The sequence below is a fragment of the Lytechinus pictus genome, chromosome 17 (genome assembly GCF_037042905.1).
Source record: "Lytechinus pictus isolate F3 Inbred chromosome 17, Lp3.0, whole genome shotgun sequence".
Taxonomy (NCBI): Eukaryota; Metazoa; Echinodermata; class Echinoidea; order Temnopleuroida; family Toxopneustidae; genus Lytechinus; species Lytechinus pictus.
In genome coordinates, this window is record NC_087261.1 from 30920820 (window position 1) to 30938286 (window position 17467).

Sequence of the window (17467 nt, forward strand, 5' to 3'; positions counted from 1 at the left end):
CAACAACATAGAGGCCTGGAGTAAACGTCCTTCATGGCATGTTCAGACCATGGAGCCACCTCATGTTCACACTTTGATTGAGAACGTTCACATACAAATCCCAGTTACTATATGGGATATGCTGCACCTTTCATTAAATCTTGGATGCGGCTCTGATGTGGCTTATTTCAGTTCATGAAAGGTCAAGGGTCAGAATGAATCATATTATTTAAGTCATCTTTTCAAGAAGACTCTTGACCCGTCTCCAAACTCTTTTTTTTTTTAATTAATAAACAAGATTCTCAAATAGTGCAGCTTAATAATGCAGGTTTTGTTTCCCATTACAATGGTCTTATTATGACAATAAGCTGCAGTATTTCCTTGCTGCACTCTTTAAAAATAATACTACATTTTCTGAAATCCTGAGCGCAATATTTGTTGCCAATATGCATTTATCTTTGAGCTGCATCCAATCTAGACTTAAGTCACTATTTGAAGGTGAATTCATGAAAGGTATATGAGATGAAAAATTTTGCTGAGTGAGCACTGTGACTGAATTTTGAATGTGAACAGGGCTCTAATAAATGTGGAAATTTATTGTGAAGTATGCGTTAAGACGCTGTCCAATCACTACTTTATCCTCATCAAGAGGCCTTGTTTCAACTGTCCTCTGTGGTTGGAGGATAAAGACACAATAGGTGGTTTCAGACCGCCTTGAAGTTCATCAGTTCCAGGTATTTTCTGATTGGAAATGTACCCCGATCAGAAAATACCAAGTGATTTTGGAAATGTGAAAGTAAATAACATGTAATCTCCCCGAAAGAAAGTACCCGTTATTTAAAGCAGATACTTGTCAAACTTACAAGAACTTTTGTGGGGAATTTTCCAAGGTTGCAGGTATTTTGAAAGTATGAAAGTTGGGCGCGGGCGCCGCCGGTGGCCGCTGAGCTAGAGATTTTGAATCTTGCACCTTGCTCGCTTATCAGACCGTACTGCGCATTCTTGTAACTTCAGGAACTGATCCCGAAGGGTATGTTTCGGGGCAGCGTGAATGTGGGAATAATTAATGGGTATTTTGTGGCCTGAAAAACTTCTGGTAATTTAATGGGGATTCTTGTGATCGAGGCGGTTTGAAACCACCTAGTGTTTATACTACTTGATTTCTTTTTCTCCCTTACGAGAGAGCCTATCCGAAGCTTAGGTAAAGTGTTGTGAATATCCTCTATCCAATCTTTCAACAGTACAGAGCCCAGTGATTATATTAATTTTTTTTAATGATTATAGTGATACTAGTGCTCAGTGGTATATGCAGGGGGGGGGGTTGCTTGTCAAATTTTGTTTGGGGGTATGAAATTACCTAAAATTTGTGATGAAGACCTTTTTTTCTTTCTTTTGGTTGTCAACATTTCTTTCAGCTTGAACCCCCCTTCCACAATCCTGCATACGCCACTGCTATTGCTCTCTCTCATTGATATTTTATTTTTCTCTAAAGTGGGTAATTAGCTTCCAAATATAGTGATTGTATACTAGAAAGCTGCAGACAGAGATCTTGATACTTTCAGCTATCTACATTTCGTGGAAGTCGTTTTATATGAAAAATACTATATTTTATTTTATTTTTTTCAAATGTTTTTCCAATAATCCAGTAAAACTGGTTTTGGTCATGGATACACATTCATATTATCTAGTAATTGATTGGATTTTGGAGTTACTTTTTTAAACTTAGAATAAGTTTGTACAAAAATCTCCATGTATGCAGCGGCAAATTAATGCAAATGTCATGATCATGATAAGTTGAGGTCTTGAGCTGATGTCTGTAACGGTATGACATCCGTCCATTATAACATACATACATGTCTTTCATTTGTCTCTTTGTATTCAGGGCCTTTAAATGTCTGGTCTGTGTGCATCACTAATAAAACTACCAAGTAGGATTCCATCCCTGGTTAGTTTCACATCAATCCTCGTTCAAATTCAGCCAATCAGCTCTCTCCTCACAAACCATCAACCAATCAGAAATCACCATACATCAAGCCCTACTTACGTACAGCAGAATCCCGCCTCAGGTGTTTGTAGTGGAATTAATTGTAGGAGGGAGGAAGGTCAGTCTGGAAACCATCCAATCAGATCAAGAAGGAATTTGAATCACCCAATCGGCAATCAGTACATGTGCGGTAATTCCTACTCAAGCATGGCAACACCAATTATAGCCCCTTCAGCTAAACATACAGCTACGGTTAGTATAATACCTACATACATGTATCCCAATCCCTACACCTAGCATTTTTAAATTCGAGCAATATTTTGTTTAAACAGTATATGCAAATCACGAATATTCATTAGGTGGGCTGATGATTTCATGTCCCTATTTTTCTTTTTTTTATGTTATCATCATTACATATATCCACACATTTGTGTATGATATAATAGAATAAGTTACATCAATGAATATCCAATGCAAATCAGTTGTCAATCAATTTTTTTTATTTCTTGGAGAACAAAATTTAAACAATCATAATTTCATGTGATGAAATGCAAAGAACAAGTGGGCATATGACATCTGTTTGATCTTTGAATATCCATGAAAACATGCATAGAAATAGAATTTACTGAACTAATGCAAATCTTTCAAATGTCACAACTTTATCATTTCTAGCCGATTTTGATCACTTTTTCAGTGTTTTGTTTACAAGTCTGCTTTTTCTTTAATATATGTTCAAATCATATCATTTTCAGCCTGGAGTACCTCTTTTAACAACATGTTAATGTGATTGAAATGTATTTATTCCCATTTGGCATACATTATGCTACACTCCCAGGCCAGATGACTTCAGTGCTAATTACCATGGAAACATGGCTCAACAGTAAATCAAATCATGGTTTTCACAGAAGATACAATAAATACGAAAGTTAGCATAATTTATAAATTATAGGAAAGTTAGCATTATTTATAAATGATTCAAGAACATATGCTTTTTTTTGTTTCTCGATATCACAGGTTATCTTTCTGCATGGGCTTGGCGATACAGGGTATGTACATCTAGCATTGCTATGTTTCCCTTGTTAAAAAAACGAAATTTACCACACTTTTGAAGATGGCATATTTTCTAATTTGTATTTGTGTAAAAGAATGAATGATTCAGTAATATTTATAACCATTGTGTGGGCATTGAAAACATTCTGTGAAAACATTGTCTAAAGCTTTGATTTACACTGTATTTTTCATGGTTTTTTTTTTTGGGGGGGGCCATAGATTTGAGTATTCTGTGAAATTTTATGTTATTTCCTATTTCATATCACAGAATATAGTGAGTGGGTACTTTGCACTATAGACGGGTCAATATACGACCAAAAATAGCCCTACCCGGAACAAATTGCAACAAATTATTTTTCAACGGTATTTTGTACTATTTGACCTCAGGAATAACATACTAAAAATCTACCAAAATCCGCATCCGGGAAAGTGGTTATTTTCAAGATGGCGTCCAAGATGGCCGCCATTCACTGGAAATGGATACAACTGACACATTATCCACCCTTGAATCCTATTTCTGTTCATATTCCATGGACTGGGGGTACACAAATTTATTTAGGCTAGAATGAATTATAAGCCCTCCAGTGTAACAGGCAAATCCAAGATGGCGCCCAAAATGGCTGCCGTAGGCTGAAAATCCACAGTTCATCTAAATTTGTTTTTATTCAATGGTTTTAAGGGTGAAATAGTACATTGAAACAAGTTACAAGGACAGCCAGTGCTCTGGTGTGTCCAAAAATCCAAGATGGCTTTCAAAAATGGAGTTTAAAATGGCTATTGATAATTAATGGACAAAGTTCATTTCATATCCGCCTGGGGCATAATGATTTTGGTGTCTAAACCATGATTTCAATGGTCAAATAAGACATTGGAACAAGATACAAGGACAGTCAGTGGTCCAGTATGTTAAAAAATCCAAAATGGCTACCAAAAATGGAGTCGAAAATTGCAGTTGCTACTTAAAAAAACTGACATAGTTTGCTCAATGTCCAGAAATATGATTTTTGTGTCTATATCATGGTTAAATGGGTCAAATAATGCATTGAGACAAGTTACAAGGAAATTCAGTGGTCTGGTATGTCCAAAAATTGAAGATGGCTTCCAAAAATTTGTCTTACAAAAATCGGACAAAGCTCATTTCATATCGGCCTGGAAATGTGATTTTGGTGTCTAAACCACTAGTTTCAATGATCAATTAATACGTTAGAGCAAGTTACAAGGACAGTCAGTGGCCTGGTCGGTCAAAAAATCCAAGTTGGCTTCCAAATATTGATTCTAAATTGACTGCAGCTACTTAAAGCGGACATAGCTTATTTCATATCGGCATGGGAAATGCGATTTTGGTGTCTAACACACTGGTTTAAGGGCCAAAATAATACATTAGGAGAGGTTTAAGGCCATTCAGTGGTCTTGTATGACCAAAAATCCAATATGGCTTCCAAAACTTGATTCTAAAATGGCTGTTGATACTTAAAAGTGGCATAGCTCATTTTAAATCCGCCTGTGAGATATGATTTCGGTGTCTAAACTATGGTTTCAAGGGTCAAATTATATATTAGGACAAGAAAATGGCAGTCAATGATCTAGTATGTCCAAAATTACAAGATGGCTTCCAAAAATGGAGTAAAAAATGTCTGATGTTACTTATAAAAAGACATAGTTTGTTTAATATCTGTCTGGGGAATATGAGTTTGGTGTTAAAAGCATGGTTTGATAAGGTCAAGTAATACACGAGGGTAAGTTACAAGACTAGTCAGTTGTCTGTATGTTAAAAAAATCCAAGATTAACTAAAAAATGGGGTGTAAATTGATTGTTTCTACTTAAAAGTATGCATAGTTTATTATATATAAACCTTGGAGGTATGATTTTGCTGTCTATACTAGAGTTTACAGGGTCAAGCAATACATTGGATTAAGTTGAAAGGACAGTCAGGTGTCAGGTATGTCCAAAAATCAAAGATGGCTTTAAAAATGGGGGTCTTAAATGACAATTATTACTTAGAAGTGGATGTAGGACATTATTTTTTAAAAACCCTCTTGTGCTTTAGGCAAATTGGACAACTGCATATCAATGTTACCAGTCCAAACATATTATTTTAACCATGAAACCATAGTGTGGACACGGAAATCATATCTCCTAGGTGGATTTTAAATGAACTATGTCCATTTTTAAAGTAACAGCAGTCATTTTAGACTCCGATTTTGGAAGCTTTCTTAGATTTTCGACATACTGGACCACTGACTGTCCTTGTAACTAATTTTCTGCCCTTTGAAACCATGATATAGGTAACAAAAACATAACCCCTTGACGAATAAAACATGAACTATGTCCATGTTTAAATACCATCGCGGCTAATTCATACTATCTTTAAGCCACCGTGGACTTTTGGACATACTTGACCACCAATCGTCCTTGTAACTTATCCCAATTTATTATTTGACCCATTTAACCATGGTATTGGCACAAAATAATCATATTCCCGGATAATGAACAAACTATGTTTTTTTTTTTTTAAGTAGCAACAGCATTTTTAACTCAATATTTGGAAGCCATCTTGGATTTTTAACATACCGGACCACTAACTGTCCTTTTAACTTGTCCCAATGTATTATTTGACTATTGAAACTATAGTCTAGACACCAAAATCATATCTCTCAGGTGGATGTGATATGAGCTATGTCCATTTTAAGGATTAACAGCCATTTTAAACTCAATTTTTGGAAGCCATCTTGTATTTTTTGACATACCATACCACTGGCTGTCCTTGTAACTTGTCCCGACGTACTACTTTATCATTAAAACAATCGAATGGAAACCAAATTAAAGCCACTTAAGTAATAGATGAATTGTGGATTTTGTAGCTTACCATGCCTACGGCAGCCATTTTGGGCGCCACCTTGGATTGTCCTGGGACTCTGGAGTGCTAGTATTCACTCTAACTTGTATAAATACATTATTTTACCCATTGGACCATGGAATATGAACCAAAATAGGATTCTAGGGTGTATAATGCGTGAATTATATCAATTTTTATTGAATGGCGGCCATCTTGGACGCCATCTTGAAAATAACCACTTTCCCGGATGCGGATTTTGGTAGATTTTTAGTATGTTATTCCTGACGTCAAATAGTACAAAATACCGTTGAAAAATCATTTGTTGCAATTTGTTCCGGGTCAAACCATATATTGACCCGTCTACTAGTGGATTGAGACTGATTAATTACTAGTAGTTCAGCCACTTGTATAGTGCTTTGCGCACATTTACTTGTTCTTCTATTAAGAAAGCATAGAAGATATAATAATATTTCCAAATCTTGTTTTTTGTGTGAACAGGCATGGATGGTGTCAGGGCTTTGAAGAGATTAAAGAGCCACATATCAAATACATATTTCCTAATGCGTAAGTACATTGAGAGTGTGTTCATACTCACACTTTGATTGGAGCCACATATCAAATACATATTTCCTAATGCGTAAGTACATTGAGAGTGTGTTCATACTCACACTTTGATTGGAGCCACATATCAAATACATATTTCCTAATGCGTAAGTACATTGAGAGTGTGTTCATACTCACACTTTGATTGGAGCCACATATCAAACACATATTTCCTTATGCGTAAGTACTTTGAGAGTGTGTTCATACTCACACTTTAAACCACATATCAAATACATATTTCCCCTAATGCGTGAGTACATTGAGAGCATGTTCATACTCACACTTTGAGCCACATATCAAATATATATTCCCCCTAATGCTTAAGTACATTGAGAGTGCTTTCATACTCGCATTTTTAGCCACATATATACATATTTCCTATTAAATGCGTAAGTACATTGAGAGTGTGTTCATACTCACACTTTGAGCCACATATCAAATATATATTTCCTCATGCATAAGTACATTGAGAGTGTGTTTATACTCACACTTTGATTTGAGCCACATGTCAAATACATATTTTCTAATGGTAAGTACATTGAGAGTGTCTCACATTTTGAGCCACATATTAAATATATATTTCCTAATGTGCAGCATAAGTACATTGAGAGTGTGTTCATACTCACACTTTGATTTAAGCCACATATCATATTTCCTAATGCCTAAGTACATTGAGAGTGTGTTCATACTCATATTTTGAGCCACATATCAAATATATATTTCCTAATGCGCAGCATAAGTACATTGAGAGTGTGTTCATATTCACACTTTGAACCACATATCAAATACATAAATTTTTTTCCTTATTCGTAAGTACATGAGTGTGTTCATACTCACACTTTGAGCCACAATATATTCCCTCATGCATATTAAAGATAAATGCCAGTTGTGGTAACGATTTCAAAATGAGTTCGTACAGAATCCAATGAAATGACCACCAAAGTGTCTGTTTGTATAAATGAAAAATATGTGCCAAAGGATTCCGGAAGAAATTGTGTAATTGCTGAGAAATTAGCAAATAAGCACGGGATTCGGGTCAAGCGTCGGGCCGACATTCAAAGCAATAATAATACACTGTCCCACGTGCGCTTATCTGTGTTGGTGATCTTCAGTGTGAACATTTTTCAGCGTAGATTTCAAGATTTCACAAAGTTCAGTTTATGTAACTGTACCAGATCTAGATCCTTGATGATATAGTGACAATTAAACCTGGTTTTACTGACTTTCTTGTGAAATCAGTGTTTACTGCAACTACTTTAAATTATCTTTAAAGTACATAGTCCGGCAGCCCAGGAGATTTATTCAACCAAAAGCCGGACAAGCAAATGACCCCATAGCTGGATGGCATGGACCCTGAAGTTTACAAAAATGCATTGCCGCTGGGTTTTTTTATGTGTATGCAATCCCACGGTATTGTATTCATTCTGTGTATGTGCATATGTATTTGTAATTTTGTAAACCCGATGTAAAAGGAATTTCCTACACAGGAATACATTCAATTCAATTCAAATCGTCTGCTCATCAGTTCCAACATATTGAATGTGAGGAAATTTGATAAGCAATCACTTGCAGTAGATCATTTTGTTGTGAAATTCTTCGGAAATATGGAAATAATTTTGATGGTTCACAAAAATAATTTCTGTCTTTCTCCAAACTTGGATTTATCTTCATTCTTGTATGCTAATACTTTGCTTTCAGACCAAATGCGAAAGTGACGCTAAACTTTGGAATGGTTATGCCATCTTGGTTTGATATCTACTCGTTAACGGCTGACGGTCAAGAAGACACAGAAGGAATCAAAAAGGCATCTAAAAATTGTAAGTACATATTGTTATTATTATTGTCATCATTAGACATGATATAGACTGGCACTTGTACATTGATTTTCTGCAAAAATATTGATTTTGGGTGTTCCTTTTGAGGACCAACATATGCCCACGGAAGAATACATGGTGTACCATGAAACCACTACACTCTCATCAAAATCAGAGTTTTGACCAAAATGAACTGATAAGACAGTTGCATGAACACTGACTCTATGCCTGTGTTGTGTACATTTAAATCAAATTGAATATTGATTGAAACAGAACAGATTTGTCAGAACTACACATTATTACGTTGATTTAATAAATTTATTTAGCACTTTTCTCATGGAGACTCAATAACAATTCTACACATGCCATTTACCATATAGGTCAATCATCGTCTGTTTATTTAAACTGATGAATTAATCCATCCAATTGATGGCTAGAGTATCACAGGCTTGAAAAAAAATTCAAGTTTACACTGAAGTAAAAGGCTAACTTGTCTGCCTTTGGAACAGAAATGATCAAGAAAAATGAAAAAATCCAGAAAAATAAAGCAAATTAATTTTGACTGCATTTTTTCAGAGCAGCCAGAACCAACTCTCCTTTCCTCATGGTGTTAAAGTTGAGGTGTGTCCACTCTCTACACTAGCAATCCACATACAATGTATAAAACCCAATTGGGTGCATTGCTATACCTCCTATTCAAAAGACACAATGCTAGGTCAAATCAGTTATGTCTTGCACAGCTGAAAAAATCCTCACCATCAATGGCACACTCTATAGATACCTCTTCTCTCCCCCCTCCTCTCTATCTTTTTTCTCTCCCTCTCTCTCTCTCTCACTCTCCTTTGTTCCAACTTACATTCTTTTTCAAATAATTATTATTACAAATTTAAATCAAAGAGATTTCATTTTCAATGTGACAGTGCTTGATTTTTGGTTCTTAGCGCTTTACATTGTAATTATGATGACCCCGGTCATCGTATCCTTGCATGCCCGCACACAATGTATTGCATTTTCTCCCCTAATGCCTTGCCAAATGATTCAAACACACACGACCCTCTGATTACAAGCCAAGAGTCCGAACCGCTACATCACGACGCTTCCACTTTTTATATTCATGAGTTGTTTGTTAATCCTTGACAGTATTAAGTCTGGTAGAAGAAGAGGAAAAACAAGGTATTACAGCAGATAGAATCATCATTGGAGGTTTCTCACAAGGAGGAGGTGTTTCACTCTACACAGCTATCACAGATCATAGACCATATGCAGGACTATTAGCACTCAGTACATGGATGCCTCTACATAATACATTTGAAGTGAGTTCTAGCTCCTCCTCCTCCCCCCGAACTCTCTCTATATCTCCATCATCTCTCTTTCTATCTTTCTCCAGCTTTCATTCTCTCTTTCTTCCTATGACTCTTTTCCCAATATTAAACCTTCATTTTTTGGGGAAAAGTCCACATTTCCACAATGCACATTTCTATATTACATCACAAATGGAGAAAAAAAAATTATGCACAAAAATAAAATGTGAAGGTCATTATTATGGTCAGTTAGGCCAGTCAACAAGGCAACCATGCTATGGCCTTGGATAACAAAGCCATATCATTACTCTCTAATTCATCTGTAACTATATCTATGTTGCTTCTTGAAATTATTCATTTCATTTGTTGATATAAAACATTAAACTGTGACAACTATAGACATTTTCTTGAATTTTTTTTTGAGTACCTGTTGGACATTTACAATGTTATATTCAACAATTTGGTTTCGATATCAAGGGTACTCACAACCATGAACCTTAAACAACAAGGTTGGGGTGGTCAATATGATGCTGCATGGGCCATTTTATAATTATATTTCAGTTTGGAAACTGCATTTTGAATGGAAGCTTATATGATTAACTACCACAAAACACTGCTGGTTTTATACACTCATAACCATTGGGATGATATTTTCCATTTGAAATCAATCAAAATCAATTCTGGAACATTCAAGTATGATAACAATGAAGTATTAAAAATACAAATAAACAATGAAATGAAAAATGACGAAACAATCTATATAAAAAAGAATTAACTTAAGCTTTACATTTGGTCATAAGCTGTAATGTTTGAAATGGCTTCCATCACGTTTTTGCAAGATAATTGTTTGATTATTTAAACTATATTCACTTAAAGATAAATGCCAGTTGTGGTAACGATTGCAAAATGAGTTCGTACAGAATCCAATGAAATGACCTCCAAAGTGTCTGTTTGTATAAATAAAAAATATGTGCCAAAGGATTCTTGGAAGAAATTGTGTAATTGCTGAGAAATTCGCAAATAAGCACAGGATTCGGGTCAAGCGTCGGGCCGACATTCAAAGCAATAATAATACACTGTCCCACCTGCGCTTATCTGTGTTGGTGATCTTCGGTGTGAACATTTTTCAGCGTAGATTTCAAGATTTCACAAAGTTCAGTTTATGTTACTGTACCAGATCTAGATCCTCGATGATATAGTGACAATTAAGCCTGGTTTTACAGACTTTCTTGTGAAATCAGTGTTTAACATAGATGATTTCAGTTATCCCACATAAAGCTTTATGTTCTTTGTACAATTATTGTTTTATTTGTGATGTTTACAGAAAGAGGGAGTGAATAAAAGATCTCTTCCCATAATACAATGCCATGGAACCGCTGATGCCGTTCTTTCTTTCAAACTTGGTGAGATGACTCATAAGTTTTTAAAGACCCAGGTCAACGATCCATGTTTCCATAAATTGTCTGGTCTTGGGCATAGTTCAAGTATGGAGGTAAGCTTGCCCTCATCCTCTTTCTCTCCGTCTTACCCCCTATCCCTTTCCCCTCTCTCTTTATTTCCTTTTATACGCCCGTCTCTAAACGCGATAACTTCAATTTAACTTAACCTAGGCTCATATAATTTGGTGTGTATGATACTAGCATCTAGATCCTAGCAATTCTATTGATTTTGAGGCCAGAAGGTCAAAAGTGAAGTCGCCACCTACTTTTCTTGCTTGACCAATAACTCTATTTTCCGTGTTACAGACGGGCGCAGTATGTGCTCGCCTTAGCGACACTCTTGTTTTTTACTCTCTGGCCTTGTATTTTGAACTCAGTTTTCATTTAAACTCTGGTCTAAAACTGTGGTTTAACTATGGATAGCCAATTGGGACAGGTATCTGTAGTAACAACACAAGTTCAATTTATCAGATCATTTGACATTCCAATCATTCATAACTGACAGGGAATCAAGTGTTAAGGCCACCGCACACCTTACGACTGTTCGCGATCCGATTTTGGAACAAATCGCATTTTGCTTATTTTCTGAAAATGTGAATGGGACATATCATTTTATTTGAGGTTGAAAACAATTGAAAGAATACTAATATAACCATTTTGAAAGATTGCAAGCTTTTATTTTTGAGTAAAGGCCAAATTAGTTTCAAATCGTAGTCAATCGTATGACTGCTATGACGTCATTACGACTACATATTGAATTCGCTTTTATTCTAAGGAGGATGATAGCATAGTCACAGATTTGAACATAGGTATTCGTACGATGATTTAGAACATTACACAGTAAGATATTCCAAGTCTCAATATTAGCATCAAATTCTACTACATTTTATTCTGAAATCGAGTCGCCGACCAGTCGTAAGGTGTGCGGTGGCCTTTAAAGGCTTGTTAGGGAAGTTTGATATTATAGATATAAATAATTTATTGGTTGGATTGCTTAACTAAGCTAGTCGTACAGACTGTTTCACCCTAAGGCTCATCAGCGACTGATTATAGATATACATGTAATTTCTGGCTTGCACCCAGTGTAAAATAAGGTTGCGTTTTTCGATCGGAAAAATAAGTGAGAACAAAAATCTTGGAACCAGCGATGTTTGAACCTCATATACTGATTGCTGGTCAGTGACATTCCCTCCTGGCCATCTCTGGGCCCCGTCTTACAAAGAGTAACGATTGATCCGATAATCGTAACTATGGAAAGCCAGCAACGTCAACATCTAAAATACATGTTTGTTCAAAATAATTACTAGAAATGATGTATATTCAATACATTATCTGTTTTCTTGACAGTTCAAGTATGCTTCTTTTTGTTTTCAAAGGACCTCAAACAAATCTCCGAAAGAAAAAATGATGACATTGTTGGATTTCCATAGAGTTACGATTGATCGGATCAATCGGAATTCTTTGTAAGATGGGGCACTGGTCTATAGCAGAATTACAATATTAATTACCCTGTCATCAGATTCTTGCTTTCCCTCACACAATGTATGCACATTCTCCACTCCCTGGGGAGCATTTAAGCGAGAGTTTCAACTTCAATCGCTAGGCATACAGCATTTAACACCTGTTTGGAGAGTGGCAAAGTGTGGATTAACCCATATTAAACTGGGGGGGGGGTCAATTTGACCCCCCCCTCGACAAATTTCATTGCTACACCGTCGCACAAATTTTTTTTACCGCACTGCTTGCTGACTTATTACTTTCAAGTCTTGCGCATCTTTTGAGAACAAATTTGCGATGCCCGGGTACGCGGTTCCGAAATTTTGCAATATGTTGTAAGCGCATGTCAGTCCCAAAATTGCTCAAAACCGTGATTCTGTGTACAAAGTCAATGCAAATTGTATTTTTCAATCAAAAATCATAAATGTATGATTATTTTTACTTTTGTTGTTTAAGATGGATATATTTTATGTTAGTTATGATCGCAAAAGGGTCCCCTACAAAGTTCATCCAAAAAACAATAAAAATCAAAGGCTTGAAAAAAACAGAGAAATACATAAGAATTTAAAAAACAATAAAATACATAGGAAATAAATTATTTTTTGGCATTTTTTTGTAGATTTTTGTTAGAAATATAAAAATTCATATTTTCACAAAAAATTAGCATTCTACTAGCTCTATAAAGTGAGTTAAAGGCAAAAACATACACAGAACACCAAATTTAAGACAAATTTCATACGCTTATTTGCATAATTAATTAATAGAAAAATATAAGCGATCAACTTTTTGAAAATTTTACTATACAGTCTTGGAGTTTACATCTGGCTCTACGTGGGTGCAAATTTTTCGCGTCGTGCAATCAACAGTATATGTTGGTCCGAAATAGCCCAGTTAAGATAGTGTTAATGCCTTGCCAAAGAATGCATGTTGGGATTCAAACACATGAATTTCTGATTACAAGATGAAAGCCAGAACACTTCACCACAATGCTTCCACATAATAACCATCTTCTTTTTTCTCTCTCTTTCATTTCAGGAAATGAACCTTGTGCGTGATTTCATACAAAAGACCCTTCCGTAGTATTTTTACCCAGCCAAATAGCATTCAACCTAACTTTGAATTATTCTTCATTGCAAATTATTTCATACCTAATCACCACTGCACAATGGAAAGTATATAGCTTGGAGAAAAAAGACGAACAATTCTTTATTATTTTTTATATGATAGTGATTGGTTATTATTGGTACAGTGTAGGTTTTGCCCTTTATTTTATGAAAGAGATATGAAGTCCCTAAATCGTAAAGGGTGAGGATAGATATACATAGACCAAAGATTTATGTGTCTATTATGTGTTTGGTACCAGTGGGTGTTTCACAAAAGCCCATATTCACGAAAGTGGTTTGAATTGCACTATGGTATCATGGGTCTATGGACTATGCAGATTTCTCTTTTAAATGCACTTCAATTAGGTGCCCTATGCCAAAAGCACACGTTTGTAATCAGACTTCCCTTAGTGTATAAAGCGATGAAGTAATTGTAATTACGTACACAAATCGGCATAGTCCTTGGTATGGTACAATTGAAACCTCTTTTTAGAATACGGGCCTAGAGTTTGATTTTCATCCTAAGTTATCATCTTGTTTTCAAGAGCTCCCTATGCCATGCAGTCCATTGTATAGCATTCAGTGCAGGGAAGATTTATATCAGCTAAAAGATTCTAGAACTGTCACGTTAATAGAGTATTAAAAGAGAGCTCATTGAATGAAGGTTGATAGACTTTTCAATATGCGCAATTCAAGAACAAATATTTCAAATTTATTTTGGACTATATATAGATATACTAAATGTAATATCAAGGGCTATTGCTACATTATTGTGACATAGAGGTCAATGATAGGTTTATATCTAAGTTTTTGACAAATCAGGGCGCTGTCTTACAAAGAGTTACTAATTGATCCTATCAACCACAATTATGGAAAGCCAGCAATGGCAACATCTAGAATAAACGTTTGTTCAAAATATTTCCTAGATATGAACGTATATTCATACATTCATTGTTTTTAGTGTGCTTCTTTTTGTTTACAAATGACAGTGTTCAAATTTTTTGTAGAAAATATTACAACCATGATGGATTTCCATAGAATTGAGGTTGATCAGATCAATCGTAACTCCTTGTAAGATGGGATCCTGGTGTTCTAGTCTCAACTATATTATATATTAAATTATTAAAACTATTTGAAGTCTGATGTTCAAAATGGTTGTGTTTCTTAGGGATATATGTTACTCCTCTAAATCAGGTCATGGTATGTCTTCATTTTTTTTTGGTAGTTCTTCAGTCTTTTGTTTCTTCCATTCATTTTTTGTGAATTCATTTCAAGTTCCAATTACATGGATGTATACCTCTAGCCTGGATTCAAGGCACTAGGCAATTTGTTCTTAGCTCAATGTATAATTGCTCACCCTTAGGGTAAGTAGTTTTCTGTGTGAAATAGTTGTGAGGTGATATTTATTTGATCACAGATCATTATATACTTCTCATCTACATGTATAGGGAAAATGAATTTGGTTTGGAATATACTATAATAATTAATAGATGATGTTTTATGAGAATTGGACTTTTGTGACAAAAGAAAGCAAACTAGTTTTGACTTTGTTTGTTAATTTCTAGAGTGATAATCATTACTAGTACCTAGAATCCAGACTAATGTGAGTCCTATGGACTTCTTGAATATGTATATACATGTAATTCTTTTTTTTTTATTAGAGTATAAAGTAATCAATTCTAATCTTTGATCATTGTAATGTGGCAATTGTATGAATGCTTTGAAGAAAAAGAATAGTTTTGAAAGGGCAGTATTAAAATATGTTATTCTTGGATGGGAAACGAGCACTACAAACAATGGCACAATTTATGATACATCTGAATATTGAATTATGATATGAATTATTCATGGAAATCAGATATCCATGTAATCTACCCTTGATAAGTTGTTTGATTATCACAAGTATATTGAACATGTTGCATAATCTACAACACTAATAAGCCAGTTCGTAGTTCCTCTCTGCGCATGATCAGAAGATTCTGCACATGATCAGAGAAAGGTCATTTGTACTAAAGTGGCATGGTGGTTTAAAATTTAATGAGACAAGCACCAACCTTGATGTCTTGATTATTCATATATTCATTTGCATTGTGTTTTTCATTTATATCCACCAAAAAAAACAATGCGTCCACGAACGACTGGTATTTCAAAGTTTGCCAAGAACGTTGTACAACATGCTATAAAGTGCATTCAAGTAGAAATGTAACAATACCTTCATAGAGTGTTCATTGGTGTGCTATTCTAGTCACCTGGTCTATTCAATTTTTTCATCCCACTATGTAAGGCAAGCTTTCGTAATATCTTGCTTTGAAATCTGCCTATCATAGTGAAATAAATGAAAGGTCATTTGACCAAAATCGTCCATGAAGTGACTACGAACTGGTCTATTGATATTGTCCTACATCATGGCCTCTTTTTTTTTTTTTTTTTAAAGAGAATCCCTGAGAGATTGCACTTCTGTAGACTAAAAAAATAAGTTTTAGAAGAAGGAGCATCACTTTAGGAAACCATCCAAGGCATGAACTATGCCTCTGATCAATTTAACAATGGTATTTAACAATGTTGTGTTGCTAGGTACCTGATAGGAGTCTTGTATAAATGATTGTCTACAGTTTGTATTATTTGTCAATTCATACTTTTAAAGAAACCATCAAATAGGCAGATATAAATATAAATCATCTTATATTCTGAACAAAAATCTTTATAATTTATTTGGGTCAGGGAGAGAGGGTGACCATATTAAAGAGTATGTTTTTCAGTGAGGTATGCAGATGGTGAGGTAATAAACATGATCAGTTTTGAAATAATTAATAATGGATGTGTATGACTACATTGTCTTTGTAAGGGGTTTTTGTTTCAAGTCTCAATTATGTGCATGTCATTTGTTACTGTTTGTATTTTATAAATATCAAATAGATTTAATCTCTGATATAGGAATAAACATATCATCTGAATTTTAAACAATTATGATGTTCTCATTTCCTCAGAGATTTTTTTTGTCCAAATAAGATTTGTGAACATGTTGTCAATAGTGGGTGAAACTTGAATCAGATGATGTAAATGACACATGCTTTGCATCTTCTGGTCTGAAATAATGTTTCGAGTTAGGCAATCATTCAACTTATGCAGAGTGTTCTCTGTAATTGAACATTACAATTAATTATTATTATTAAAGTCATCTAGAAAGAGAAGCACCATTTCCTACACAAGTATTTTCTATGGCTAAAATAAAAGATAACTTTAAAAAGTGGCATCTTTTATTAAATGCCCAGCTGTTATTTGTCAGGGTTGTTTTCAGGCTTATCTTAAAGTTTTGCATTGCAGTACGCTAACACAATCCTTCAAGAAACCCCTCCCTCCCCCCCCCCCCGCTTGTTTTGAAAGGATGTGTTAACGCATCACTCCATTCTCGAAGGTTGAAGGGTTGCGTTAGCGAGCCACAAAGCAACACTCTAAGCAGGTTTATCACCATAGAAGTGATTCCCATTGCCTCTAATTGTGTATACGGAACACTGATGTGAAACCCTGCTTGTACAGAGTTGCTTAAGTACAATGACCCATCTTTTTAAAAGTCAAATCTACTCCAATAAAAACTTGAAATAAAAAGAAAAATCAATAAATAAAACCACCATAAAATCAAAGGTCACATACGAAATTTGTGACATTTAAAGTTTTGCGCATTTGCACAAAACTAAAATTTTCATTGTTTTTCCCTCCAATCGTGGTTTGACTCCTCAGATCATGTATAATCATGATTTTATTCTGTGATTTGATGAAGACCCTTTCATGAAATCTAAACAGTGCGTCCCAGATAAAAGGAAACCGGGACTCCCATGTCTTTTTATACCTAATATGAGACG

The 17467-nt window shown here is 35.0% G+C and overlaps 1 protein-coding gene across 1 annotated transcript; it reads left to right on the top strand.

Annotated features, from left to right (window-relative positions):
* The first annotated feature begins 1841 nt into the window (after positions 1 to 1841).
* Positions 1842 to 16571, top strand: LOC129280667 (acyl-protein thioesterase 1-like). The gene is made up of 7 exons (XM_064112473.1): positions 1842 to 2215; positions 2978 to 3009; positions 6349 to 6414; positions 8152 to 8270; positions 9408 to 9580; positions 10893 to 11060; positions 13540 to 16571. The coding sequence occupies exons 1-7, from the start codon at positions 1871 to 1873 to the stop codon at positions 13582 to 13584; spliced, it is 948 nt and encodes a 315-aa protein (XP_063968543.1). The 5' UTR covers positions 1842 to 1870; the 3' UTR covers positions 13585 to 16571.
* Positions 16572 to 17467: the final 896 nt, after the last annotated feature.

Coding starts and splice junctions, on each gene's coding strand:
- LOC129280667 (XM_064112473.1), top strand. CDS start 1,871: ATGTCTGGTCTGTGTGCATCACTAATAAAACTACCAAGTAGGATTCCA. Junction 2,216..2,977: donor CAGCTAAACATACAGCTACG/GTTAGTATAATA, acceptor TCGATATCACAG/GTTATCTTTCTGCATGGGCT. Junction 8,271..9,407: donor CAAAAAGGCATCTAAAAATT/GTAAGTACATAT, acceptor AATCCTTGACAG/TATTAAGTCTGGTAGAAGAA.